Below are 27,172 nucleotides of genomic sequence, written 5' to 3'. Positions count from 1 at the left end.
GTAAGAACTTACTCCTTTGTCAGGTTTTCTCCATGCCCTTAGCAAAGCTGCCCACCATTAACTTCGGTAGGAACCCGAGTGAGTTACAGTCGTGTGTGCAAATGTAGGATTTGGCCTGTTCAGCTGATGCCAAAGTTTTTGATACTAACAGCTGTATAATTCCAAGATGAGTTTATTCTGCCATTAAGTTGAAATTAAACAGTTAAAAACAGGCTGGATATCTCTTCTACTCACAGCATTGCAAAGACAGTTCCTTTTTTCAGTAACTGGTAGAAGAGCTGTTGGCAGACATCTGTCTCTGCAAGATTGGGAAGCCTGCATTCATCCTAGGCTTTTATTACTTTTATTCTAACTCCTTCATCTTTTTTCATTCTACTTTTACTCTAAGAACTTGTCATTATTGAGGACTGCTGTTTACTGAGCTAACACTGATGGTGCCTTGGGTTTCCAGGATGCAAAATGTCATGTCTTCACGAAACATGCGATAAAACTTGTGATTTCCTGTTAGCTTGCAACTCCCTTTCACATTTCTCATTAAAACACCTTGACTGTCATCTCGGAGTCTAGGTAGAGGATTACTGAAGCATTTCAGGTGGCAGTGCTGGGCGAGCCAATGTGCCACTGAACAACTTTGGTGCTGTGGTGGATCATCTCCTCTCTGTTGTCCTCCTTGGGGTCCGAAGGCACTGCAGATGGTCAGAATTACAGTTCTGTTTTCCTCGTAGCGTTCCTGACTAAGGCACTCGGATCCCCAGAGATCCTTCCCAGCCGACCTGCACCGGGTGTTTCTCCCTGTCATCCTGCCCTCCTTGAAAATGCTGGTAAATACGATGTACGGTTCAAGATATTGCTTTGAATAAAAGGCAGCCTCTAAGGGCATCCGGGGTCAAGCCCAGATTGCCACTGCTGTGCTTTATTGCCACTGCCGGATTTGGAAGGATAGACCTCTTACAGGGCTTTGGCTTCTGGTACACCAGCAGGATTGCTTATATTATTGTTTCAGTGAGATATATTGCGTTTTTCCGTACAATTTCCTAGAACTCTTTTTGGCTTTACACTTCTGATGCTGGGCATCGCTCTCTTCTAATTACACCTGATCTCCTCAAGAGTCAAAAAGGTGGGACTGCTCCGGTTCATCCTGGATCTCAGAGATCTCATTTTGAAATTGGAGGAAAAAACTGGTCAGAGGTCTCTCCCGAGGGCTGTCACGGTTCTTCCAGGGAAGACAGCGTTCTGCACCTCGTTGGTGCAGGGCTATGGATCTCAGTTACAGAAATTGTATGTGTTTTATAAGGAAAAGATTAAACAATTCAGTGTTTTGTCTTTTGGGTTGGGGTAAGGAATTCAGAAGATGACTAGCAGCACTGTATTTTAATGAGAATGAGTTTGCACATGTTTCTCCATCTGGAATATTGACTCGTTAGTGATGATGTTGTGGAAGAGATTCAAAAATTATATTCTGACACATCAGTCTGGTGGTGCGGAAGGATTCGTTCCAGAATGCAGTTGTGACTAGTGTATTAGCTACACAACTTTCCAGTTCTTCACAACTTCTCTGTCCTCATTCATGCTGCGTCTTTCTGTGAGGCAGGTCTACCAGAAGCAGGGGGTGGTTTCCTGCTGCTCATCGCTTCTGAAAACCAGTCTTTCGATCCCTAATTTCTCAAGTCTGGATTGAAATAAACATTTTCTTCCTACTATACTCAGGTTTCATCAAGATTTTCTTTTTTTCCCAATAGCAATTAATTAATTGCCTAATGCATCTGGAGGAAGGGCAAGTGTTGAGTGTGCTGTAGTCCTCTTGGGTAAGATTTCTGGAAGTCGTGTTTAATGGGGGATAAAAAATAGACTCTTGTTCAGCAAAAAATGAGCAACAATTTTGCAAATTCGAGATACACTCTTTGGTGTGATCATTTACCTGACCGGAATGGAAAATATGATCATAAATAAATTAGAAACAGATTAGGTCCACTTGAAAAACCTAAATTAGGTTTTATATTCATGAGAGCTAAATATAGGATAGTTTGCTCAGGCCTGCATTAAAAATCTGCCCATGTTCTGCTTAAGACATTGAGTGAGGTTTCCTCTAGGGAAGACTGGCTGGATCAAACTTGTGCCTTAAAAAGCCCAGTTTAGCAGACCAGCCCTGGAGGTCAGGCTGAGCCGATCACAGCCTGTGCTTATCTCTGCGACCGTGAGTTTCTTATGCGGAAGGTCCTTTACAAGTGGTAGCATGAGCTCTGTGAAGGTACTTGGGTATTGCTCACCTGTATTAGGCTAAAAGTTGAAAATTTTCTTTTTTATGAGTGTGAAAGTTTTTCCCCGCTGCCTTGCTTTCTGCTGAGAGCAGCATAAGATATTTAGTGTGCATCACTGTAGGTTTTGTAATGTACTGATCCATCGCAAGCCTGTCATTAGATTGAAGCTATTAGAAATAGGAGTGTTTTTTGTGGTGAAAGGGAAAGAATTTGCTTTTAGCCACAAAGATCCTAAAAAGTGTTATAATACTTTTTGAAAAATGTAATTTAAAATATTTCGGAGGTTAGTAAAAGAGGAAGAAATGTAGTTATATTTTAGTTAAAGTTCTCTGGGATTTGTGTAATTGAATTGAGTAACCAGGTTTTCAGTCGTGTGTTAGAAATAAGTAATACTAATAATACATGTTAAAAATGATTCTGAGTTGCATTTATATTAAGAAGTAGAAGTGCCCAGCAAATACTGTGGTGATATGCTGCTCGTCTGCATGAGCTGTGTTTCACTGTTGGCTGTTGGGGTGTGAGGGGGTCAGAATGGGGTGGTTGCTGATGCTGCCTAATCTGAAGGTTTAAGCACAAACGTGTAAGTGGAAATCCAGTGGGATATGTATTTTCAGTGCACATTTTTTTCCTCAAGTGCTTATCCATGTTTTGTTCCAAAACTGCCTAGAGAAATGTCATGGAACTGTTGTCACTGCTTTGTTAACCTGTTTCTCCTTACAGCAGAATTGGGTACCCTGTGCTGTGTGATTACAATTTGTTTTTACTTTTATCTATTTTTAATTTCTCATTTAATTTCTGTACTGAAACATGATAATGGCACCTGAAAGACAAGGTGTGATCTTTCTTTCCTTGAGCTCAGCACAAGGACTCTCATACTGCCCTAATTTTCATGCCTGCTTGAGCTGTCAATACATTACCCTACTTACTGGTTAGTTGCGTATAACTTTTTGAATAGTATTTCTTTAGAAAAATGATACTTGACACCTTCAGCTCTTCATCTAATTAGCTATGTATACAGGGCAGTTTGGAATGGAAAATATTCTCACAGCATCAAAACCATAGTTTATTTTAATATGTATTTTTAATGTTCATTCTCTAGTACAATGCATAAAGTAGAAAGGCACAGCTCAAGGTAATTTTGCTTGCTTTAATTTTCGTAGTCTCCCCTCATATTTGTTTTGTGTATGATCACTGTCAATTCAACACTCTTCCTCAATTAAAAGAAAATGCATAATTTATTTTAGACTTCAACTTTGGTCAAAGTGGTATTAAGATACATGGAAATGGGGGAAGAATAATAATGTTTGTTTGGGTAACACCCTCAGAGTAAATCTATCTAGTTGGTAAGACTTCGTCTTTCCTTCCATGCCAAGTGATGGATATGATTAGACCACTCCAATTACTTATGTTTTTTCTAAAAAAATAATCTGAGAGGTTTTGTCTGATAACTTGCATTTGACCATAATATATTTTGCTTGTTAGATGTTATAATAATCATGATCATCATTGTGGTTTTTCTTCGAGAGTCCAAAATAAGGCTTAAAAATAATAATTCTCCAAAACCCCATTAGTGGAATAGAGCTGGTAATAAACCTGCAGGGCACGAGCTTCACCTCTGCATTTAGATCGTGCGGTCACACACTTCCCCCAGCACCCTCCCTGTCTCCCATTGATCCTTCATCCTTGTAGTTAAATTCACGTTGGTCCATGACTAATGACATTAAGTTACAGTTGCTTTCAGGTTCACACTAATAAAAAAAATATAATGAATGAACTCCTCTCACTGTTCAAGAAATTTAAGGGAAATACGAATATATAGTTACATAATTTCTGATGAGATGTGGCGCAGTATATAGTACCTGAAGTAATTCATTGCAAATTCCTTCGTATTTAAGAAATACTGAGATCTGGATGCGCAGAATGTTTTCTTTCCTACGCACAAGCTTCAAACACTACTCTTTTGGCTTAACCTAGTTTCTTTATAACTGTGATGACTGCTTTCCAAAAGGCAGTGTACTATTAATATTTTGCATTTTTGCGTTGCAGGGGTTTCAGGACCATCATCATCTATAGCCATAGCTGGCACCAGCCAACCTGCCATCACAAAGACAACATCTGTTCTTCAAGATGGTGTTATAGTCACTACTGCAGCTGGAAACCCGCTTCAGAGCCAGCTGCCCATTGGGAGCGATTTCCCTTTCGCCGGTCACGAACACTCGCTTCATTTTCCGCAGAACAGCTCTTCAAACAACAATCTTCCACACTCTTTGAATCAAAACCTCCTCAATTCTCTACCTATCTCTTTGCCAGTGAATCAGCAACATCTCCTAAACCAGAATCTATTAAATATACTACAGCCTTCAGCAGGAGAAGGCAAGTCTGAGGTCAACCTCAACCCTTTAGGTTTTCTCAACCCAAATGTAAATGCTGCTTTAGCTTTCCTCTCCAGTGACGTGGATGGGCAGGTATTGCAGCCTGTTCATTTTCAGCTCCTAGCGACCCTCCTCCAGAACCAAGCCCAAGCAGCTGCCCTGCTTCCCCTGCCATCTTTCAATCTGACCATCTCAGATTTGTTGCAACAGCAGAATAACCCTTTGCCCTCAGTCACGCAGATGACAGCCCCACCCGACCACTTGCCGAGCACTCAGTCAGAGAGCACCAGGGTTGAGACCCTCCTAACCAACCCCCTGGGGAACCCCATGCCAAGCTTTTCGGGCACTGACACTACTTCCAACCCCCTGCTCCTCCCAGCTGTCTCTGGGGCCTCAGCATTAATGGCCTTGAATCCCCAGCTGGTGGGAGGTGTCCTGAACTCCGCGTCGGGCAGCACCGCTAATCATCCAGAGGTTTCCATAGCCACCTCCTCCCAGGCAACCACTACCACAACCACTACATCTTCAGCAGTGGCAGCACTGTCTGTCTCAACCCTGGGTGGTGGGACAGCAGTGGTGTCAATGGCAGAAACATTGCTCAACATATCTAATAGTGCTGGGAATACATCTGCTCCAGCTAAACTCAACAGTAACTCTGTGGTGCCACAGCTACTTAACCCTCTACTGGGGACAGGTCTGCTTGGTAAGTTCAATTTATTCACAGATATAAAAGAAAAAAAAAGGAAGAGGGTTGGGGAGGGGGAATTTCTGACTCTAGTTTCTATTTTTAAAGAATCCACTTTATCATACTATTTTTATAAGGCTTTTATATGTTACAGCTTGTTTATTGAGAAAAACATAACTGTTATTGTAAGAAATTTTAAATACACTCTTCTTTAATTCAGTAATACTAAATGCTGGTTTGGAAATTACCTTATCTTCTTTTCTTAATTCTGATGCCACCTAGACCTACTACATACCTTAAAAGTCTGTATGCAATTGGACTCGTTTCATTTTTCAAGTAATAAAAGCACAGGTGCATCTCTGGGATGCAGCGTTTCATTTCAAGTGCGTGTGGCATCACAGCGTTAGTGCGAGTAGCTGTGCAGTAGATGAAAAATGGCCAAATGCGTTTTTCCAAATGAATCAAAAGTGCCAAAACCACAAGCACATTCCCTGTAAAGTAATACATAAAGCACTCGAAGCAAGTCCTTGCGCAAGTTCAAAGAGGAAGGTTGCCCTTCGAGCCCTTTATTGTGTATTTCTCTTCTCATATTTCTTCGTTCTTTACTTTATCTTGTAGTTTAGAAACCAGGGTATCTCACTTGACAAGCACCTACCTCACAAACCAAGTGATAAAAAAACCTTATATTTAAATTCTCTTGTGTCTAGGCTTCAGATAAAATTTACCAGACTGTGTAATATAGCTAGCGTTCCTTGTTGTTTGGACTACATAAATTAATAAATACACTGTTAGCAGGAATAAAATAGTGGTGAAGAGCTGAAAAGCATTGTACCTTAATACCTCAAACCTAGCTGCCAAATTGCTACTGTGAACTCAACACACTACTTTTCGTTTTTCATGTAAAATATAATCAGCCAATGATTCTGAAACCTTTACAAAAAACATGAGATTTTGATAACAAAAATTAAGAAACAGGTACATTTTAAAGCTTTATTATTAACCTTATAAAATCAGGTCCAACAGCATATACATTTTACCAGAACCTGCGGTATTTATTTTTTGTTTTCATGCACAGTGAGATTTTCATTTAATTAGAAATGTTAATACATTTTTTTCTCTTCAGTGTATATATATAAAAAAAAAAGCACTGAGAGTGTTGGCTGGCATATTTGTGATCCAAAAAGCCTTTGCTCTTCTGTAGTTAGGTCAAGTTATTTTTGTCGTAGTTGATGAAAAAACAGTTTTGTTGGGTCTTTTAAATTATTCTCTCTCTCTCTCTGTCTCTCTCTGCTCCCCGCTCACCACCCCAGTCCTGCCTGAAGCAGTCGCTCTGTGGGACCTAGGCGTAAGAGTCCAAGACACGGGATGTCGTAGAAGCTCCCTCTGCCCTACGTGGCGCGTACCATCCTCAGACAGTCGTGTCAGAGGCCTTTAGAAAGAGTCCAGATAGATGTGGCATGCCAAAGGAGCAATACTGAAGAAATAAAGGAATAAAGAGTAGCAGACACATGCCTTGAGAACCATTCCGTAGAAGATTGAAGGGGAAAAGTGTTGTTGTACAGAGGCATTTGCTTAGCAGTCAGTTAAAATTTGAGCCGAGGAAATTCCTGCCGACTTGTGAAAACTGTGCTGACTTACGTTTCCCTGTGTTTGAATTGCAGGTGACATGTCATCTATAAACACTACTTTGAATAACCATCAGCTGAGTCATCTCCAGTCGCTATTAAACAACAATCAGATGTTTCCTTCAAGTCAGCAGCAGCAGCACCTTCTCCAGGGGTACCAGAACATGCAGGGCTTTCAAGGGCAGCCCTCCCTTCCTGGCCCGGCTAACAACCCCAACCCCATGGCATGTCTGTTCCAAAACTTCCAGGTAGAAAGCAAAATGCAATCAATGTTCAAACAAATGTGCAGCTCTCAGTAGGTAAATTGTATCCTCCGTAGTCTGAATTTTTGCTGAATGTTTAAGACAATATGGTATATACAGTTGCTTGCCTCTTTCAGTAGGTTTTGCATTTTGCAATCAGTGTCATTTGTTACTGAAATTTTATACCTCCTTTCTTAGAAGTTGAGTATAGTTTCTTTTGGAAGAAAAAAAGTTATGCTGTGTATGTTGAAAAAATTATGCTATGCATATTCTGACGGTTGCTGTACCTTTATAGCAAATTATTTTTCATGCTGAAAAGATGATCATCAATTCACTTTTAGACCACTCTGGACGACTCAGTGGTGAAAAGTAAATATTGTTACTATTTTACAGTAGCTAGGAAATTAAAAGCTGATTGTAGGTTACTATATCTACCAGTTCTCTTATGTTCTCCCCGAAACTGAATGAAAAGGCTAGCTCTGAGTTAGATGGTGTATGCTGAAGAAAACAGCCATTAGGATTAATGTACAATGACAAACTGCTCAAAAATGATAGCTCTATACTATCCACCTAAATAGACAGTTCTTCATAATGCAAGTTGAATTATTAAAATAACAAACTGACAGGAAGCATAGCAACCAAGATAGGTAATAAAAACAGAGTTACAGTATGTATTTAGTATTCAATGTTTCTGTGGTTGCTGCAGAACTCGAAAGGTAAAGACTGAAGCGTGCAAATGCTAGTGCCAGAGAGTGCTTTTACCCTCTAAGAAGGAGAAAGAAGACGTGTCATTTTCTCAGTGTAGACATTTCACTGCTATTGCAAAATCACAGTCCTGTAATTGCCTATTACCTTTCTCTGGTTCTGTATGAATTTTGATAGCTTTATCTCAGGGTTTTTTTGCTTCAGGTGCTCAATTATATAAGTACTTAGTAATGCTAAGTATTTAAAGGAGCTTTTGGAAATATTTTGCCCTTGTTACTTAAAGCTTTTTGTTATTGTGCTACTATTAATATTGTTGTCTTCACTCCCTACATATGTGACAAGAAATATAAAAAGCACAGTTACTTTAATCTGAAGGTTGCAGTTTACTGTGGCAGTGCCTGACATAATAGCTGCAATGCGAAGGGATACAGACATGGTTTACAAGGGACTGAAGTAAAAAGATATCTCGTGAGAGAAGCACATAAGGAAAAGGAATAAATAGAAATGTTTGCCAGTTCCAAAAGGACAGCGATGGCCTACATTGCAACAGTTCAAAGAGGACCAAACGTAGAGGAGCCCAGAAGAACAGGTCGCAGGGAGAGAAGAAGAAAAACTGGGGCCTGAGAAGGAACTAAAGAAAATAGTTGAGAACAGAAATATTGACCTTGGTAGAGTTGTTTAGGACTTGAAAGGAAAAAGGAGGATGCTGTACTTCACTCAGGAGAGGAAACCCTTAAAGGGATTCTGAAAGAGGAGACGGTAGTGTAGTCACAGCAATGGATGGTGGGTTGTATCATTTTGTGCAAGGCTGTCTGTTTTGTACCACGAGGCAAAGTCTAACAGCGAGGGGTTTTGCTTTCCTCTAAATTATGCTTTATTTATTTTTTTCTATCTACTTTTTCAGCCTTAAACTTTGTAATTGATGTATAACCAAAATGAATTTTTTTATGTATTGGAACCCAGGTCACCCTCCTAATTTTTAATTAAAATGAAACACAGCTTATCTGTTGAAATGGAACTTTAAGCAGAATAGCAATTTCCATCTTTTTCTCTTTTTTTTTATTTCCAGGTGAGAATGCAGGAAGATGCTGCTGTCCTAAACAAAAGAATGATCACTCAAATGGGAATGACACCGGTTCCCGAGAGCTCCAACACTATGCTTCCTCCTTTCCAAGAAACATCTTGTGATTTGCAGCAAAGAACTGAACCATCTCTTGGACAACAGGCGAAGGATAACCTCAATGTCACTGCTCAGGGTGATACATCAGTGGACGCTATCTACAAAGCAGTTGTGGATGCTGCAAGCAAAGGAATGCAAGTAGTAATCACCACTGCCGTTAGCAGTACAACCCAGATGAGTCCCATTCCAGCTTTGAGTGCCATGAGTGCCTTCACAGCCTCAATTGGTGACCCATTAAATCTTTCTAGTGCTGTCAGCGCAGTAATCCACGGAAGGAACATTGCCGTTTCTGATCATGAAAGTAGGATAAGAAACACTAGAGGAACACGAATACTGAAGAATTCAGAACACAGTAAAAATTCAAGTGAAGGGGATGGGTATGAATATTACAAATCAACAAGTTGTAACACACCCAAAAAACAGTGGGAAGGGGAGCAAAGTCCTGTCAGTGAGATAAATAGATGGAAATGTGATGAGTTTCTAGACCACTCTACCCATATCCATAGTAGCCCTTGTCATGACAGGCCCAATAACATCTCCACACTGCCATTATTACAAGGTGAGCAGCATCAGATATTGTTATCACAACGAAACTGTCAAAGTGATAAAATGTTGGAGGAGAATTTCAGGTATAACAATTACAAAAGAACTATGATGAGTTTTAAGGAAAGACTGGAGAACACTGTGGAACGATGTGCACACATAAATGGAAATAGGCCTCAACAGAACAGAGGATTTGGAGAGTTGCTGAACACTTCTAAACAAGACCTAATTCTGGAAGAGCAATCTCCAAGTTCCTCGAATAGTTTGGAGAGTTCATTGGTGAAAGACTATATCCATTACAATGGAGATTTTAATGCCAAAAGCATTAATGGGTGTGTGCCTAGCCCTTCAGATGCTAAAAGCATCAGTAGTGAAGATGACCTAAGGAATCCAGATTCCCCTTCTTCAAATGAGTTGATACATTACAGGCCGAGGACGTTTAATGTTGGCGACTTGGTCTGGGGCCAAATCAAAGGACTGACTTCATGGCCTGGAAAACTAGTAAGAGAAGAAGAAGTTCACAATTCATGTCAACAAAACACTGAGGAGGGGAAGGTATATTTATATATATATATATATGCGCACATATCTATCTATATGTCCGTGCACACACACATATACCCACACAAATGTTTATCAAAACTTTATTTTGGTATATTTTTCTTTTTTTTTTTCTTGTCTCTTACTCTAGTAATACAAATTGCTTTGTTTCATACGTATAACTTGAAGAACTGAATTTATCCCATAATTATCTAATGAGAAATTTCTATCAATGCCATGAAATATGTTAGATTATATTCAGGCCTAATTATGCTTCACTAAGTAATTTGTCCACAAAAGATTTACTACACAAAAATATTTGGCTTCAACATAAAGTTGTTTAACTTAGATTTTGTAATTACTTGAACTTCTGACTGTTTCTGAAAAAACTGATTCGATGTGTAAGGTGTATGTAGGCATTTAGAAGTGGTAAAAACTGCAAAATGTAAAACTCATCTAGCCAGAAAGAAGAATCTGTAATAAGTAAAAGGTTGCTGACTGACACATATGCTTTTTGGCAGGAAATGTAGAAGCTTTTCCTCCTTGACAGCAGGTTTTGAACATCTGTTAATGGGGAAGATACCACCTGGTTTAAAATACCATTTAAAAAAAATGTAAATTCTAAAAATGCGTAAACAGAAAACAAAGATCTAATGAAATAACTTTTTCTCTCTAGCACAAAGAAATGGAACCACTTAAAAATTATATTGTCTTTTTCCCATATTCCTGCTGAATGTGATGCATGAAAACAATCATAGGAATGTAAGAGTGGCCATACTGAGCCGGACCAAAGTATTCCTTTCCCCAAAAGTGGCCAACAGCAGATTCCCAGAGGAGAGCGCAAGCCCACGTTGAGGAGGGCCTCCCTCGCAGCCCTCCCGCTCCGACAGCGCGTAGCTCGGGAACCGGTAGCCAAAGCTGCTCTCGCTGCACTTAATAGTCATAAAGTTGTCTGAGGCTGATGTGCGAATATCAATTATCCAGACAGTCCAACAGGTCTCTAACAAATTTGTACTATAAATTAACTGGGGAGATGCTTTGGTCAGAGCAGGTTCAACCCTGGTTCAGCAAAACGTTGGTCTCCATTTGCAGATGGGGTGTGTACCTGCAAAGCTTTCCAAGAGGTCCTCTTCGAGCATTTGGAGCAAAAGTATTTACTTTAGAGAAATCAAGCTGCTTTAACAACAGTACCTGCATGCCTAGGAGCTCACTCTTTATAAAGGGTTAGATCCCCAAGTTACAGCACATAGTTTTAAAGTATAGGCAAAATTTCTTAACAAGGCAGTGGTCTTTGGCAGACCACAAACTGTAAACGATTAAATAAAAATGGAAAAATTAAGAGGTGAATAACATTGCTGTCCTGTATGAATTACTGGTACGCCTCTTACGCTGCACGTATGTTCCAAGTATGTGTTAATGTCACAAAATTAATTGCATATCCATATTTATAAGATTGTTTTTAATACATTTTAAGAGCTCTTATTTTTATAACTTTTGTAAACAGCAGAAAATTTTCACATTTGCATTCCTTAGCAATTTTACAACTTGACTCACCAGTCTGTGGGTAAGAGAACATATAGTTGCTGTTGTGGAAGCATGCATTCTACCTACCTTAATTTTGTCTCTCTTCTGTAATACATATTTGTTGCATAGTATTATATTTAATGGCATAGATTTTATTGTATACTGGAACACAAGCAACCTGGAAGCAAGCTCTGGATCCCTGCTAAACTGTGGAATTACGTATATTGCTGCTCACATGGTGCTGCCAAGGCAGTGTGCTGGAGGCAGCGAGAGACTGCTGCAGGTTCTTCACCACCAAGCCCCACGTGATGGAGCGCCTTTAGGTTCAGAAGAGCTTTCATTTAATAATAATAACAAAAAGTATGTCTAATTTTGTCCAACAAGAAATACAATATGAATAACCATTCCAAGGGCAGGAGTCAGGGTTGAAAGCTGGGATATGAGAGAATACAAAGGAGAGAGGTGAAAACAAGTATAAAGAAACAACAAATCTGTTCAGCTGTGATGTGCGGGCAGCCTTCTCTGCAGCCAAAAAAAAAAAGAAAAGGAAAAAAACCTCGCAAAGCAAATGGTCTTCAGGAATTCTGCGCTTCAGAAGGCCCTGAGAGGTTGGAGCACGTGATGGGAGTCACTAGGAGCAGTCTTGAAAATTGTGTTTTCTGAGGAGGCTTCTTAGAGCATCTTATTTAAGTCTTTGTGTAATCAAATGTTGATTTCTTATATTGTAGCATCAGTTTTGCTGTGCTGGGGGATTTCGTTGTGTGTTCGCTGTTCTCTATATCATATATTAATTTAATTTTATTGCCATCTAAAAGAATTTGGGTATTAAATGTAACAACATTTCTATTTGAAGAGCAACTAGAATGGTGTTTCTCTGACAGGAGAAGGGAGAGATCCTGAGCATGCCTTTTTTCCCAGTGAACGCTTGCTTTTTGGTTATTGGAAAAATAAGGAGAAATCGAAGGGGAGTAGGGCAGTAGCAGCAGACGTTTCTGGAGAGGATGCGGCTCTGGGGATAAGCAGTTAGTGTTTGGGGACAGGGAGCAAAAGGAGATACCAGCAAAATGAGGGCTAGCTTAAAAATGGAGGGGAAAAAAGCTCTTGAGAGATCTGCCTGAAGAGATGGCCCTTTGGATGCCTCTTCCTATGGATAGACTTTTGAACACCCAATTTTAAAACTTTTTTCCTCGGATGAGTGTCATTGTATTTCCCAGGCAGTGAGGAGCATCTGGGGGAGATGAAGTTGTTAAACCCCTGGGGAAGGGAGATTCCCCTGGGCGGTCGGTGTGGCGGCAGGGAGACGCCGGTCGCAGCCCGCGTGGTTTGCCGTACGAGGCAGGGTGTCTCAGGTTCGGGCTTGTCCTCGCCAATGCATCTCCAAAAAGTGAGCCATGCGCATATGGCCGTTTCAGCGCGTCCACTGGCGCGCAGCGGATTTTTTTCCTTTTCTCCCTGGTCCGGCAAGGCAAGGAGCAAGCCCGGGGCGGCCTGCGGGGCCAGAGCTGCAGGAAGTTTGCTTCGTTAAGTGATTAAGCTGATGAGTATTGGATTAAAGCCGCTGCCCTCCGGAGGCAGGCTGTGATGCGAGTGTTGCTCGTTAAAGCCTGGCATAAGGCGCGGGACTGCTACCGGCCTGTATAAACACTGCCTGGAGGAGATGGAGCTTCTGTGCTTCTCCAAATAGCAATAGATGTGATTTTTATCAGTGTCCTGAAAATCCAGTTTGTATTTATTATTTAGTGTTGTAAAGGCTTATTGTACACAAAGGCGTAGGATGTTGTTATCTCCAATACATCCGACCCGTTTGCTTCCACTACTATGCTAAGTTAGCAATTTGATCCTAACTTCTTCAAAAACGCAAGTGCTAGCAGATACTGCTAATGTTCTGCCATCATGAAATTCAAAAAATTAATGTATCGATTCCTTTTCGGTACTTATTAAGTCCCTTGTGATCCGAACATCGTATGAACTCTGCCTAAAAGCAGCTTACCACTAAACTTTGTGATATGTCTAATGGCAGACGTATGCCACCTTCTGCAAAGTTTGCTGCTTATATACGTTTATATAGCATGGATATGGATACTCTACGGTTTAGTACTCATTTATATCTCTGTCATGTAGTAGAGTTTCATAGGTAAAGTCCCGGACTAATTATATTATTGCCCTTTAATTCTGTCCAGTTTGGAAATGAGAAGATTTTCCTTTAGCTTTTCTTCAAACATCCTATAAAAATAAAGGTTGAATTACAGCTATAGCGCGTTGCAGACGTTGCTGCCCGTAACACCGTTTTAGCTTAGGACATGTGAGGCAACGTACGCATTTCCGAGGCAGGTCGTTCCTCCCCTGCATGCTGCGTGCCTTCTGCTCTCACGCTTATCCCAAGAAAACACTCTGCAGCTCCAAGCAGTTGTTGTGAGCAGTAGTGCTTCATACGTGCGTTTGCATTTTTACAAAGATTATGGAAGGAATGTTTTAAGTATCTGCTGTCTTATATGAAAAATAAGCATAATTTGAAGGGAAACGTGTGTTTGTTTAATTCGTTGATCCATGCTGTCCAAAGTCCAGTCTGTCGTGTGACTGAGTCTGTTTGATGGAAATGGAAATCTTGCCTTTGCCGGCAGTGACGGTCCTCGTGGAAGTTCCTGCAACAGCAGCGTTTCATTAGCAGAGCCAGAAGTTCAGGACATGTTAAATTTGGTCTAGGAATTTATTATGTTTAGCCTGATTTCTAGATTTTGACAACTCGCTCACCCATTAACTTCAGGTCGTCACTTCTGAAAATCAGCTTCATTGTGAATATAAATGAGTTAGTAATTGAAAGGTTGGCTTTAGAAGGAAGTCACGTTTAAATTTCCTTTTAAGGTTGTATGTAGGCATGCTTAACAAATTTATATTTATTGATTTAATTTTCTTAGCGTCAGAATACAAGCTGTACTTATTATTAATGAAACAAATGTTATATAAAGGTCTTGTGAAGTTATGCAAAGATTAAAAATGAGCCAAACAAAATGCAACGCTGCTAACAAAGGAATTTTTCAGTTCTTTTTTCTTTTTGTCAATGTAGAAATTGCTGTGAGCTAAGTCAAAATAATATGCAGAGTTAACTGGGCTAATGCATATGATAAAATCATATAGCTATAATTCATTTTCTTTCATGTTTGTATTGTTTACACTGGTAATAGCCGGTACCTCTGCAGCGGTGCCAGTGGTTATGTGCCGTGGTTGCTATACAGATTGCTTGTAAGATTATGTTCTGGCTGATTTCAAGAGGACTTAAATGTCCAATTAAAGCACTTAAAATACCAGTTTGACAACCCCTTAGAGCACATGCTCAAATTCATTCCTAATTCAGCAGAGCACTGCGCTTAAGTAAAGAAGAAAAGACCTTTATCCGAACAGGAAAAGTAGCTCACTAAAGCAAGCTCTGGTTAATGCGTAAATAAATCTTTTTTAGGGGCCGTGGGTTTTTTGTTTGTTTGTTTTAACTTAATTTAAGCATTTGCTGTGGCTCTTCTGCCAAAGGAATGAATTTGGGCATGCCATTAACAGCACTGTTGAGCTAAGGCCTGGAATACTTTACCTGGAGATTTGAGGCGATGTGAAACTCTGATGTTGGTGGCATCTGTAAAAATTGTAACACGTGTGCTAGAGAACTTAATGTTTTAATGTGTTCCAAATGGTCTCAAAGGTGTAAAAATACGTGTAAAATGTGAGGACAGATTATGAGACTTCAACAACAGTGTTCGTGTTAATAATAGAAAGAAAAACTAGATTTTTAAAATATGATTTTCCTTTTTCCTTTTATTTTCCTAGATGTCATGTTTTTGCTTTTTGTATTTCTGTTGCTAGTAGTATGGACATGTAGAGAAATTATATATATATACATATGAGGGGGTATGTACAGATATACATTAACTGCTTTTTTTGCTGGGAAAGATTAGTGTTTTATAGATGCAGGGAAAATTAGGCTCCATAAAAAATGCATGTCTAGCAGTAAAGTAAAAGCAGTGTTTAATAATTGCAGGTCTGGGTAATGTGGTTTGGTGTTCATACCTTCACTCAGGTGGAGCCAGAGAAGTTGAAGACACTAACGGAAGGTCTAGAAGCTTACAACCGAGCCAGGAAAAGGAACAGAAAGTAAGTAAACGCTCATTTATGCACTAATGAAATGGAATAATGGACAGAAAAACTGTGAAATATGAAGTATTAGAACAGGGAACATCAGCATAGACCAGAAGGGGAAGGCGGAGTTGACTTTAGGAGGAGAAAAATCCTGACAGCTATAAAAGGATAGAAAAGTAGAAATTGTGCAGCGATTGCGGCTGTTCTGGGATGCCGGGTTTTCCTTACTGCTGCAGTAAAAACGTCTTTCTCTGAGTCTGTACGGGAACGTGAAGTCCTGTCGGCTTGCAGTACTTGCCTTTAACACAATAAACACAGACTTAAAGGAATTAAATAATTATTTGTCTTCAGCTCCTTTTAAGGTGTGAGCTTTTCCTCTATTTATATGTCATGCGGTGCTTAGGAGAAATATTCTTAATGCCAATGCGATGATGGGGTTTTTTTCAAGATTACCCTCAAAATATTTTACTGGTTTTTTTAAGTGTGTGTGGTGAGAACGTGGAAGTGCTTTGGCAACTCCCCAGTTATTCGCTCTTGTCTCTGAAGCAGAACATGCAACTCCAGTAAGGTGACTTCATGAGCAAATTTAAAGGTGTAAAAGATGAAATAAACAGCACAATTTAAGGAAACCTCCCATCTTCTGAGCTGCGTGTGTTTTTAGCAGCCGCAGGGATTGTCTGGAATTTCACTGAATTCAGGGGCTGTTTTTTGAGGCTTCGCTGATTCGGTCCCACTGCTGGCGCACAGGGAAGCAGTAGCTGCTGTTGCTGGCATCTGGCTGCCCCTTTCCTTGGGGGCTGCTGCTTTTCATGTTAGCAGTTCTAATCTTTTGCTTTTTCTTCCTGAACCAGAGGGCAGCCCTTCCTTTTACCTGTTTATCGTGCTAAACTTATCTCAAAAACTTACTGATCTTCTTGTGGTCTTTTCTGTGGTGCGTGTCTCCGTGGTACCTTGCGTCTTGTCACCCCTGGGTCCAGGCTTTTTGGAACATTTACGTTAGATGCAGTTGTTATATGTGGAGCCCGGTCCCTTGCTGTGAGCGTAACATGCAGGAGCTCAGCCCTTATGCACGTCCCGTACTGGTGCCTTCTTGGGCACTGGTATAATACAGAATACACAAGTAAAGAAACGGAGGAGAAATTTTTTTTAAGGGCATGAACTTCATCGCATAGGTTGAGCATCTTTGGCAGAGCAAGGTTAGAGTCCAGATCCTCAACGTGACATTCGGGTACCTCAACCCCCAGATCACTCCTCCTGGTCCTGCAGCTCCTTGCCCCAGGCCTAGTACATCTTCCAGTTTTTGCAACGAATGTTGCTTCCAAGACTACCTCAATACTCTCCTTGGCTGCACAGTCTTGACTCAGTCTCCAAACGTATGCACATTACATTAGGAGGAGGTGGAAAAAATGTCTGTGAAACTAAAAACTGTCATAGTGTGGATGGTAGTAAGAGGCAATTCAAGTTGCACAGAAAACCCTAAGTACAGTATTTGTGAATTTTAAGTGTTAATCTAACCTTAACTTAGTTTTTTTAAATGGGAATGTTTTGCGTGTTCAGTTTCTTAGGTTTTCAAACAAGTAGCCAGAAAAAAATGTTGTAGCGCATTTGATCAGCGTAGTCAGATGCTTTAGATCTGCTACATAGAGCTTTGCCACTTCAACTACAAGTGTAATCCGGAGCATTTTGTGTAGAGCTTGCCTAGAAAATCGTGCGGTGTTTTGCTTAAGAGTTTCTCAGAGGAATGATATGACTCCTGCATGGTTGTATTTGTCCTAGGCTCTATAGGAAGATGTACTCTGGTACAAACCACTCGTCCTTCCCAAGCTTGCTCGGTTCTGCCTAGTTGCAGCCTTTCTGTCCTTATTGGGACTGTGTCTTTTGGCCTCAAGCCAGTCATGACCTAGCAGCTTCCTCACCTGTCCACTTGTAGTGTCTTCTGCGGTAGCTGCTGGAGTCTTCCCTTCTTAAAGCCTCCTCTGGTCCAATTTTTGTTCTTCCCAAGCTTCATAGTTTTTTATATTCTTCTGTCTGCTAGTGTTCTCTGGTCCCATTGCATGCGAGTATCTCTTGAGCATCTTCATCCAGCACCAGGTTCTCCTCCTCTTGTGGTTTCCTGTCCCTGTGTGTTCTCACTCCAGGCTGCTCTTTTGTCAGGAATGTGCTATTTAATATCGCCGTCATTACCATCTCTACAATCCATTCAGATTTTACCAAGTTATTTCAGAATGCAGTTTGAGCATGGCTTATTCGTTTGGGAGTTAAGTCTGTGACGTCCCTCTTCCTATTGGACGTGTGCCGTCTTCACCGTTGGGCAGGACTTGAGTAGGGGAAGAGCTATTGCATCCCTTCCACTACTTTTCCAGCTTCCAGCTCCAGTCAGTCTCCATCCTCTGCCTCAGTCTGTCTGTCCTCTCTGCGTTTGGATCTGGTAGCTGCTCCCACCATCCTGCCTAGGCCGAGCACGCTGGGTACACGTGCAGTTCCCCTCTCACCAGTGCCGGAAGCCCAGAGCAGCGATTGCAGGTGAAGTCTGGCACATGTCCAGCGTGGGAAGGAGCTTCAGAGGTTTTTACCTGTTCAGCTCAAAGAAGTCACATTCAGACTTCATTCTGATACAGTTTGGTAAAAATTTAATGGGCTCTAGTACAGAGGATGAAAGGAGCACTTCTGGCAAAACAGGTATCCTCTCTGCCTGCCCAATTTACATTCCCTCTCTAAAGCCGTCGGCCATTGGAGGCTTTCAAAGAGATTAGGTGATGGTTTTTTAATAGGAAAAAGAAAGTGTTGCTAGAATCTTTTCAGTGTAACTTGACAAAAATTGTGATATTCACAGATTTGTTTGTATCACTAGAGACTTGATGCATATATTTGTTTGGTGTTAAACTTTCAGGTTTTTGGCTACAGTGATTTATCTGCAGTAAACAGGTACTTTAGTGATGGGCACTTCTAAAACTTCGATTTGCTCTGTGACAGATCATCATCTTCATGGTGCAGTGTACGTAGCAATAGTGCTTTAAGATTATAATTCAAATGATCGTTTTTATATTAAATACTTTCAAATGGCTGTTTTGCCAAATAGCAATAACTTTCATAGACATCATAGTAAGGGTAGAAGAGACCTCGAGAAGTCATCTAATCAAGCTCCTACCCAAAGGCAGTATATTCAGAAAAAAATTGGGGAAAAAAGACTATTACATAATGCTTCCTATGATAATTTTAATTGCTAGTTAACTATTTTAATTATTTAATTATTAGTTATTTTAATTGCTAGTCATTATGACGATGAAAATCAACGTAATGGAGTGACATCCCTCACTTTTGGGTTTGCCATACTTTACAGCAAGTTCATGGAAAAAAATATATCTCTAAGGAGGATCTCTAAGGCTTTACTGTTTTAACTGAGAAATTATGCAGCTGTGCCGTACCCTTCTAAAACTTGCCCGCAATCTGTTAGGACTGATTGCTCCTGAAATGCTGGATATTCTGTTAATGCCATACTAAACATCAGCTCAGATGCAATCCTGTTAAAACAGAAATTCAAGCTTTCAATGTCAATACAGAATTTTTGATATTTTGAAAACTAATGGTATGCACATCTGCAGAGTAAAGTATTTAACGTTTGCAATTTCTTTTAGTTCTCATTGGAAGCTTTAATTGATATGCCAATTCCTTGTATACACCCATTTATCCTTGGTCTAATGCCATTAAAATCAAATATGTTATAGCATGAAGTTTCTCTGTACTGTTTGTAATGAACTTGTAATTAATTTAATATTGAATTTTAGGCAAATAATGTTATTTAAAAGCACTTCATATTGGGTTTGCAAGCACTTTCATTTTAATTCTCTGATAAAAAGGGAGGTTGTGTTAAGCAGTGGAAAAAGAAATTAGATAAAGACATACTGGGTTGCTGATAGAGCAGTTGATTAAAATACTTTACATGTCATGTAAGCAGCTTGAGATCTAAAACCTACTTCTAAGTGATATGCAAGTCAGTAATGTTATGTTATTAGCGTTGTATTTGCATTACAGGTGGACTCACTATAGTACCTCTCTAGGAAGCTCTGCTGCTGCTGAACAATATTCTTTCTCATTTATCATGTCTCACAGTTTATTTGTCCAGAGTTTGTTTATTTGTTGCAAAACTTCAACTTGTTTTTGCAAACCAGCATAGCTGAGGCAGTTCAGAAAGCCATGTGGACATGCCACGTTTTATTGGAGAATCTTTATTTCCATTTATCCTATAATTCCTCTGGCAGGTTTAAACTAAATCAGAATACTTCATTTTAAAGTTGCACAAAATTCCTTTAGCCCTGATTTAACTAATTCATTCAAAGCCTTAGTTAAACTCGTGCAACTTCATATGTGGATGAGGTCTGTTATGTTTCCCTCCTGTGAAGTTGCTCCGTAAGGTCTCTAGCACGTTGTTGAAAGCTGTGGAGCTCACAGAGGAACGCAGAGCAAAAGGGAGCTTTTTTTACTCTTCTGTGTGATTCATGCCTTGGCATAGCTCGGATGACCAACGCGAAATGGTATTAGGGAATATCGCATTTGAATAATGAATAACGGACCCTCTGATCTCCTATCTTTGATCTCTCAGCTGTACTGATAGTTATGAAAATCATTCTGCTGAACGAGGGGGATGGAGTTACTGCAGAGCAATGCTGTTTGTATCATTTGCCCGTGCTACTTCCTCTTGAATCTCTCGCCAGCGCTATTTGTCGCTGTGGATCTTTTAAGTGCCAGAGAAGAACGTCCTGGCTGACGTGACTTTCTTTCTTTAGAGGGAAGATTTTTTAGAAAGCACCTGCTTCTCTGGAGGTGCCAGTGAGCCAGACCATTAGTGTCAGCTTGGGACAAGCTATGTTGTTTCCTCTCTGTGGCATAATCTTGCTTTAAGATGCCAGAGAGCACTCTTCCTCCTCCCCTCGTTTCTGCATTTCCAGAGTCAGGATAATAGCACTTTCCTACTTCAGAAGGATATTGTGAGGGATGCTCATAGGCCTGTCTCTAATCTCCAGGACAGTCTGTCTCCCATCTCATATTCAGCCGTTTCTCTTCAAGTTCATTATTCTTCTGAATGTCTGTATTGAGTTGGACTCATCAGAATGAACCATCTTTTAAGCACAGATCCTCAACAAGCTGTCAACAAATGGTGGTCACTTGTGCTTAAGTACTGTTTGCTAGCTTGCTACTTTGAACAAGAAGCCATAGAAGTATGACCCATAGTGCTGAGCGTGGTGCTTCAGTGGGGAAAATTCTTTAAATAAATATGCATAAAACAAAAATGTCAGTGTAATATTGGGATGGGGCTACCCAACTTGGGGTAACTTGGGGCTTGGGGTAACTTTAGATTTGGAAGAGGAAACCATTCTGCCTCCTTTCCTTCAGTTGAAGGCTCCCACTGGGAACAGTTACTGCACTGAGATTAGCCTTCTGCTCTGCATCTCCACCCCTCTGTTAGCTACCAGGGAAACCCAGGGGATTCACTTTTCATATATATCATAGCCCTCGTGGGCTGTCTTTCCAGGGTAAAGCTGCAACATTTGAGAGGAACAATGTGGCTTCTGTTCCTCCAGGTGATTAAAGCTGGAAGGGCTATTTAACTTTGAGCTTCATGCTTTGGGCAAGAGGAAAACTTTGCAGAACATGCGCTGATTTTTCAAGAAGCTATTGGTGTACATACCTAGTCCTTCATAAATGTATTGCTGAAGTGTAACTGCCAGTACAAAGTAAATGTAACGTGTAATACGGTGTGGGAAGCAGGCAGAAGCGAGCAATACTGCAGGTTTAGTAACACTTCAAGTCTTTGGGAAAGTCCAGAGCAGCTGGGGTACTCTTCTCGTGCATACTGACTGCTCCTCACCAAAACCCACGAGAGCCTGATGCTTGTTGCTCTCCTAATCTAGCAATAGACAGAAAAGCGTGTGGCACAAAACACTGTGTTTTTATTCAAATATAATAGAATAGTTCAAGATCGATATGTTACTGTGAGGTACTCTTGCTTATCATTCATGGCTGTAGTCTATGTTGTGGCTATTGTAACTAACAACTCGTTAAAGTGCTGTCTTTAATTTTTCTTTTGTCATTATAACACAAGCTTTTAGTTTACATAATATTGTGTATAGATCTGATTTTGCTCTTTGCGGTGTAACTACCTGGGAGGCTGAATACAGTTAGTAGAATATGTCTGATGAGTGCGTGTGTTTCTTTATTATGGATCTTCAGAGTTTTTTTCTACGACTAAGGATTACTGATGGCATTCATTTTTTCTTCCTAGAAGTGGAAAGCTAAATAACCATTTAGAAGCTGCTATTCATGAGGCCATGAGTGAACTAGACAAAATGTCTGGGAATGTAAGTCTCTCTTCACGTTAGCAATAATCTTTTCATTTTTCAATGTTTGTGCATGTGTATCAAATTGAAGACTGGGAGTGTTGTTTTGGATTGCTTTTTAATACAAATTTTGTTTGTATTTGCTTTAATGATGGGGAATTTTCAGTATTTCTCTTGCATTAAAAACTGCAAATGTCTAATCATTCTGAAAAGCTGGGAAAGGTGTATAATTTTAGTTACATTGCCAATTACATTTTTTACAAAGATAGATTGCTGGACATACTTTTTACACATGCAGCCTGATAATAATTGGATCAGTTCCAGTCCCGCTCATATTCCTTGGTTTTCTCTGACTAGTGATGCAAAATCAGGCTCATTTGTTTGTCAGTTGACTAGCAAGTTACTGAAACTACATTTAAAAGTATCATTCTTTTGAATGTAAAACTCTTTGAATAAACTTTTTCTCTTGTGAAATGAAAGATACTGTCATGGAAGGTAAGTTAAAAAGAGTATTCCTAATATCAAATCTAACAGTGCTTCTTTTTAAAATATTTACACTGTTATTTTGCAAGCTCAGCATCTTTCTAAGTTAAAAATCGGTTTATATGATGTACCGATCTTCATATCACAGACATGCCTGTAATTTCATTAAAGCAGATTTAGAAATACATAAAAGGATATCAGAGTGCATGTAACGTAACATATCATTTGCATATCATTGGCAGTTATTCAAATTATTAGTTGTAAAACATTTGAATGCATAAAAGGTTCTTTCTTCTAATATTTGATGCTCAGTACTGAAGATACATGGACACTTACATATTTAAAAGAATCAGTAAACCTACTGATTGTAGCCCTATTGCAAATAAAGTCTGTTCATGGCCCACACATCTTCTGTGTCCATAACACCGCAATTTTAAATGTCTGGACTGAACAGTTTTACTGATATTAATTCCATTACTTTTGTTTATAAAGCCAGTATTAATAAAAACTGTATGCTATATGCATTTTAACTATGATATAAACTGGCTCAGGGGAAACTGCTGTAATTGGCTTTGCTGATCTGGTTGTTCCATACTGCAGAAAAGCTGATGTGCCAGACTGTATGTCACTAAATAGTCTTGAATTATATTTTATTTATCTTGTCCCAAAATTTGTAATCAAGGTTTATTTCCAAAAATATAATGATTGTTAGAAACAATCGTAGGGAATCAACGGTTGTTCTCTTTGTAGTGACTTGCAGTTTTTTGCAGCTACTGCTGTTCAGATGTCGGTTGTTTTGAATGAAAAGCATGTGCAAACAGGATAATTAGCTTAAAGTATTATTTCTACTGTAAGAGCCATTAAATATATAGTAAATATTAGCTCTCTGAAGGCATTCGGGAAGGAACCAAGGAAACAATTTAACACATTGCTCAAGGATTTGTTATTTTTGACTGACTGCTACTTGCAAGCTGAAAACTGCTCTTTCTCAAACACAAGCTCACTCCTACCAACAGATGGTGGTGGTATTCCACGTTAGCAGGAATGCGCTCTTGCACGTTGTTTCTTCTGCTCATGTTGTACTTCTGATGGAGCAGTCAATGATGAAAGAGTATTTCACATTCAAATTAATCTAGTATTTAACTTGAAATTGAAATTTTCATTTTAATATTAAATGAAAACGGAGTTTGCTAACCATAGCTTATTCATTAATAATACTGCCACAGACCTGAATTTGACCCTTCTCATTTTTTCCACGTTAGCAATATTTTCTACCTACCTACTTCTTACTTTACCACTATTGTCGCAGTGATTTATAAAGACTTGTCTCATAGCGTTTGATGTTATTACAGTTTTTGTTGCACACTTACTGTAGTTGGTACCTGTCTCCAAGGTAGCGAAGGTTTGAGATGCACAGGTTGTGGCATCCAGGATGTGCAGACTGTGGCAGCGTGTTTTAAAGTCTTGAGCTTCCTTTTAATTCCAACTTTCATGTAAACTTTAAATAAGAACCATTTCACGAGGGCAGCATAATAGCATCTCAAGCAATTCTGTAACTCATTTATTATTGACTGGTTACTTTGCCTAATGTTCATTGCTGACTTGTAAATATGCTTATTTTTAGGTCCACCAAATCCCACAGGGAGACAGACAAGTGAAGCCTCCAAAGCCCAAGAGGAGGAAGATCTCTAGATAACATTGAATGTCTTTGTTACTGGTCCAGTGCTTATCGACATGAACATGCACATAAGTCTGTGTGTAGGTATTGATATAGACGTGGTTATATCAATATTTATATGAAGACAGATAGATACCATCACAGGGTGCTACGTGGATTAGTGGTACAGTATTTTTGATGATTAGAAGGGATAGTGGTTGCTGGATAAGCCAATTGAAAATCTTGAAAGGTTACAGTAACAATGTCAGATGATTACTGAAATTTTTTTCTATAATACTAAAATTGTGATTATAAGAAATAGTCCAAATGTTTCTGAGAAATTTTCATTGTGTATATAGATAATACAGAATTTCATGGTGATATCTGAAATGTAAATATTGTACAATATTGTCATGTACAAGCGTACCTAATGCACACTTTATCTTTTATTGTACAAAAAAATAGTGTACAAAATTCTTTGGTTTCTATTGAGTACACATACAAGAGACTACCAGTGTAAAGTGATAAATAAAAATACAGCCTAAATGCTTTTATATGATAATGTAAAAGATGCTGTTTTTGTATTTAACAGCAGAGAGAAGGCATGATTATGTAATACCTTAATTATGACATACACTTCACGCCACTGAGTGTTCATTTATATTGTCTGTTTGGAATGAACCTTGCCTGGAAGTACTGTACTCCGTTTCCGGTCTCTGTAGGAGAGCGCAACCTTGCCGATTCCTAAAGGGATGTGGGATCACAGGTCTAATTAGTAACTCAAAGGCTGCAACTATTGGTTGCATTTTTATTTACATAACTTTTAAAGTAGAATGCTGTAGATTTTATTAAAAAAAAAAAAAAGTAGATGGACTATTTTAGTCAACCATTTCTGTAGTTAAAGTTTCATAGCCACCTGATAAACTAAACAGTTTATATCCCCAGTAACATTGAACCCTCAAAACCCCCTAGATTTGTTAGCTTAAATTATCTAACTTCATTAACCATCTTGTTTACTTTCAATGGGGCAGAGGCCCTATTTTAATGATGTGATCAGTACTGATTACAGTTTGGTTTTGCAGTAGGATGAAAGGGCATGCTCCACAGTGTCATAGAAGTAATTCCAGTATCCATCTTACAGTGTTATTACAAAAAAATAAGGGTGGCTTACAAAACTATTAGCAACAGTAATTTTTATCAGTATTATGTAACATATCAGATTTATTTTATTTAAAAAGAATTATTTATACCATTAACAGATTCTTATATATATTAATGTGGCTGAAATGTGCAGGTTAAATCTATTAACCAAATTATTTATGTTATATTAAGTGAGAAATGTGAAACATATGTAGAAAAAAATTAATACACTACAGATTTAAAAGTCTAAAGCTATGAGCCATTATAAAATTAACAAACGGAAGTGTAGCACAACATTATTTCAATTTTATTTCATTTATTTTTAACATGGATGGTGGTGATGGTGATGGAAGCGAGGACATACTCTGTCTTCAAGGCTTCCCAGAATAACTAATTCTCAGTTCACCGTTCCTGGTCCCCGGATGGAGTCCTTAACCCCCCATCTCCTCCTCTGGGACCACCACTTACCTCAGAGTTCCTCTGTCCCTGAATTTCCAAATCTCTGCTCTCTAGCTAAGGACTGGCAGCGACTGGCACCCTGTGAAGCCGGTGGCATGGCCGCTCTCCGCTAGCCAACACGCGGCACTAGCGTCACGAGTCGCTATTCCTCTTCCGATTCGCTTTGCCCAAATCCCAGACTTCTCTGCCCGAAGGACAGGACCGAGGCCAGCCGTCCCTGAGGACTCCGAGGCCGAAGGCTCTGCCGGCCTCGGCGCCCGGGTGCCAGAGCACAAAGCACTACCTCTGGGCTCGCCTGCTGTCGCATGTCTGGTGCCCGCTCCGCTGCCGGCCCGGCCCCGGGGGCGCAGCCGCTGCGCTGGCCGGGGAACGGGGCCGGAGCCGGAGCCTTTCCTTCCGCGGGGTAGGTTCATTTGTCTGTCGTGTGACGCCACAGTCCGACATGCAAACTCATGTGACGTGATCGTCTGTGTAGCTGAGTTAACATTTTCTGTTACGAGTTGATGTGTTTGTTATGTTTAAAGAGTTAACGTTGTCCATTTTCCATGCCAGCCTGCTTTTCTGCTGTTCGTCTACGCCTACGTTTTTTATCCATAAATACGTGTGCGTATGTGTGTGCGTGTGCGTGTGTGCGTGTTTATATTTAGTTTATTTCTACCTTTGCTTTCTGTCCTAAGACTGAGTTTGTATTGACCAACCCTTCTTTTGGCATTTTGACTAATTAGGTTTGTACTTTCTCACCAATGTATACTTTACATTAGTAGACTATGTAAAGTATTTTTGTGCACTTGATTTCATTGGTTAATAATGGCATTGATGTGGGTGCTAGGAGTAGTTTGTTTCAGTCCATACAACTTTTTTTCTCTTTTAGAGTTTTTATGGTTTCATGTAAGCAGTTAATGTAAATATTGTGAGCATTACAGGTCATGCAGTGTTGTAACATTTTAAAAAATGTTGCACCTACTTTACAATTAAAAAACTGGTCACTCATACTTGAATTTTGCCCATAGAGCCATTTCTTTCTCTTTGCATTAAAGCATAATATACTTTTTTGATGGAGGCCCAACCCTTCTTTCTACCTTATTATTTTTTGTTTAATAAATCTATATTTTTTCTAATAGAAGACTTAAAATGAAAATTTAAAAAAATACTTTTTGCCTACTTTCTAATTTAAGAGAGAATTCCTATATTTAGAAGGTGAAAAAATACTCCATTGTGGAAAGTGGAACAACTCTTTATTTGTCATTAATATGGCACAATCATGCAGAGCTGAACTGGCTGAGTAAAGTGAGCCCACAAAGT

General features: G+C 39.6%; 1 protein-coding gene across 6 annotated transcripts in view; it reads left to right on the top strand.

Moving 5' to 3' along the window:
* MBD5 (methyl-CpG binding domain protein 5) overlaps positions 1-24,825 on the top strand; it is a 138,222-nt gene extending 113,397 nt beyond the window's left edge. For 3 of the 6 annotated variants that reach the window (XM_064514570.1, XM_064514569.1, XM_064514568.1), the window contains 6 exons: positions 4,305-5,333; positions 6,977-7,188; positions 8,957-10,165; positions 15,699-15,811; positions 22,077-22,152; positions 24,239-24,825. In XM_064514570.1, the coding sequence (XP_064370640.1) occupies positions 4,305-5,333; positions 6,977-7,188; positions 8,957-10,165; positions 15,699-15,811; positions 22,077-22,152; positions 24,239-24,310 (2,711 nt within the window). In that variant the 3' untranslated portion in view covers positions 24,311-24,825. The remainder of the gene's footprint in view (positions 1-4,304; positions 5,334-6,976; positions 7,189-8,956; positions 10,166-15,698; positions 15,812-22,076; positions 22,153-24,238) is intronic. The other 3 variants (XM_064514574.1, XM_064514573.1, XM_064514571.1) reach the window with 3 other exon arrangements.
* Positions 24,826-27,172: the final 2,347 nt, after the last annotated feature.

The sequence above is a fragment of the Dromaius novaehollandiae genome, chromosome 7 (genome assembly GCF_036370855.1).
Source record: "Dromaius novaehollandiae isolate bDroNov1 chromosome 7, bDroNov1.hap1, whole genome shotgun sequence".
In the NCBI taxonomy this organism is placed as follows: Eukaryota; Metazoa; Chordata; class Aves; order Casuariiformes; family Dromaiidae; genus Dromaius; species Dromaius novaehollandiae.
This window is presented reverse-complemented; position numbering and strand designations above follow the sequence as displayed.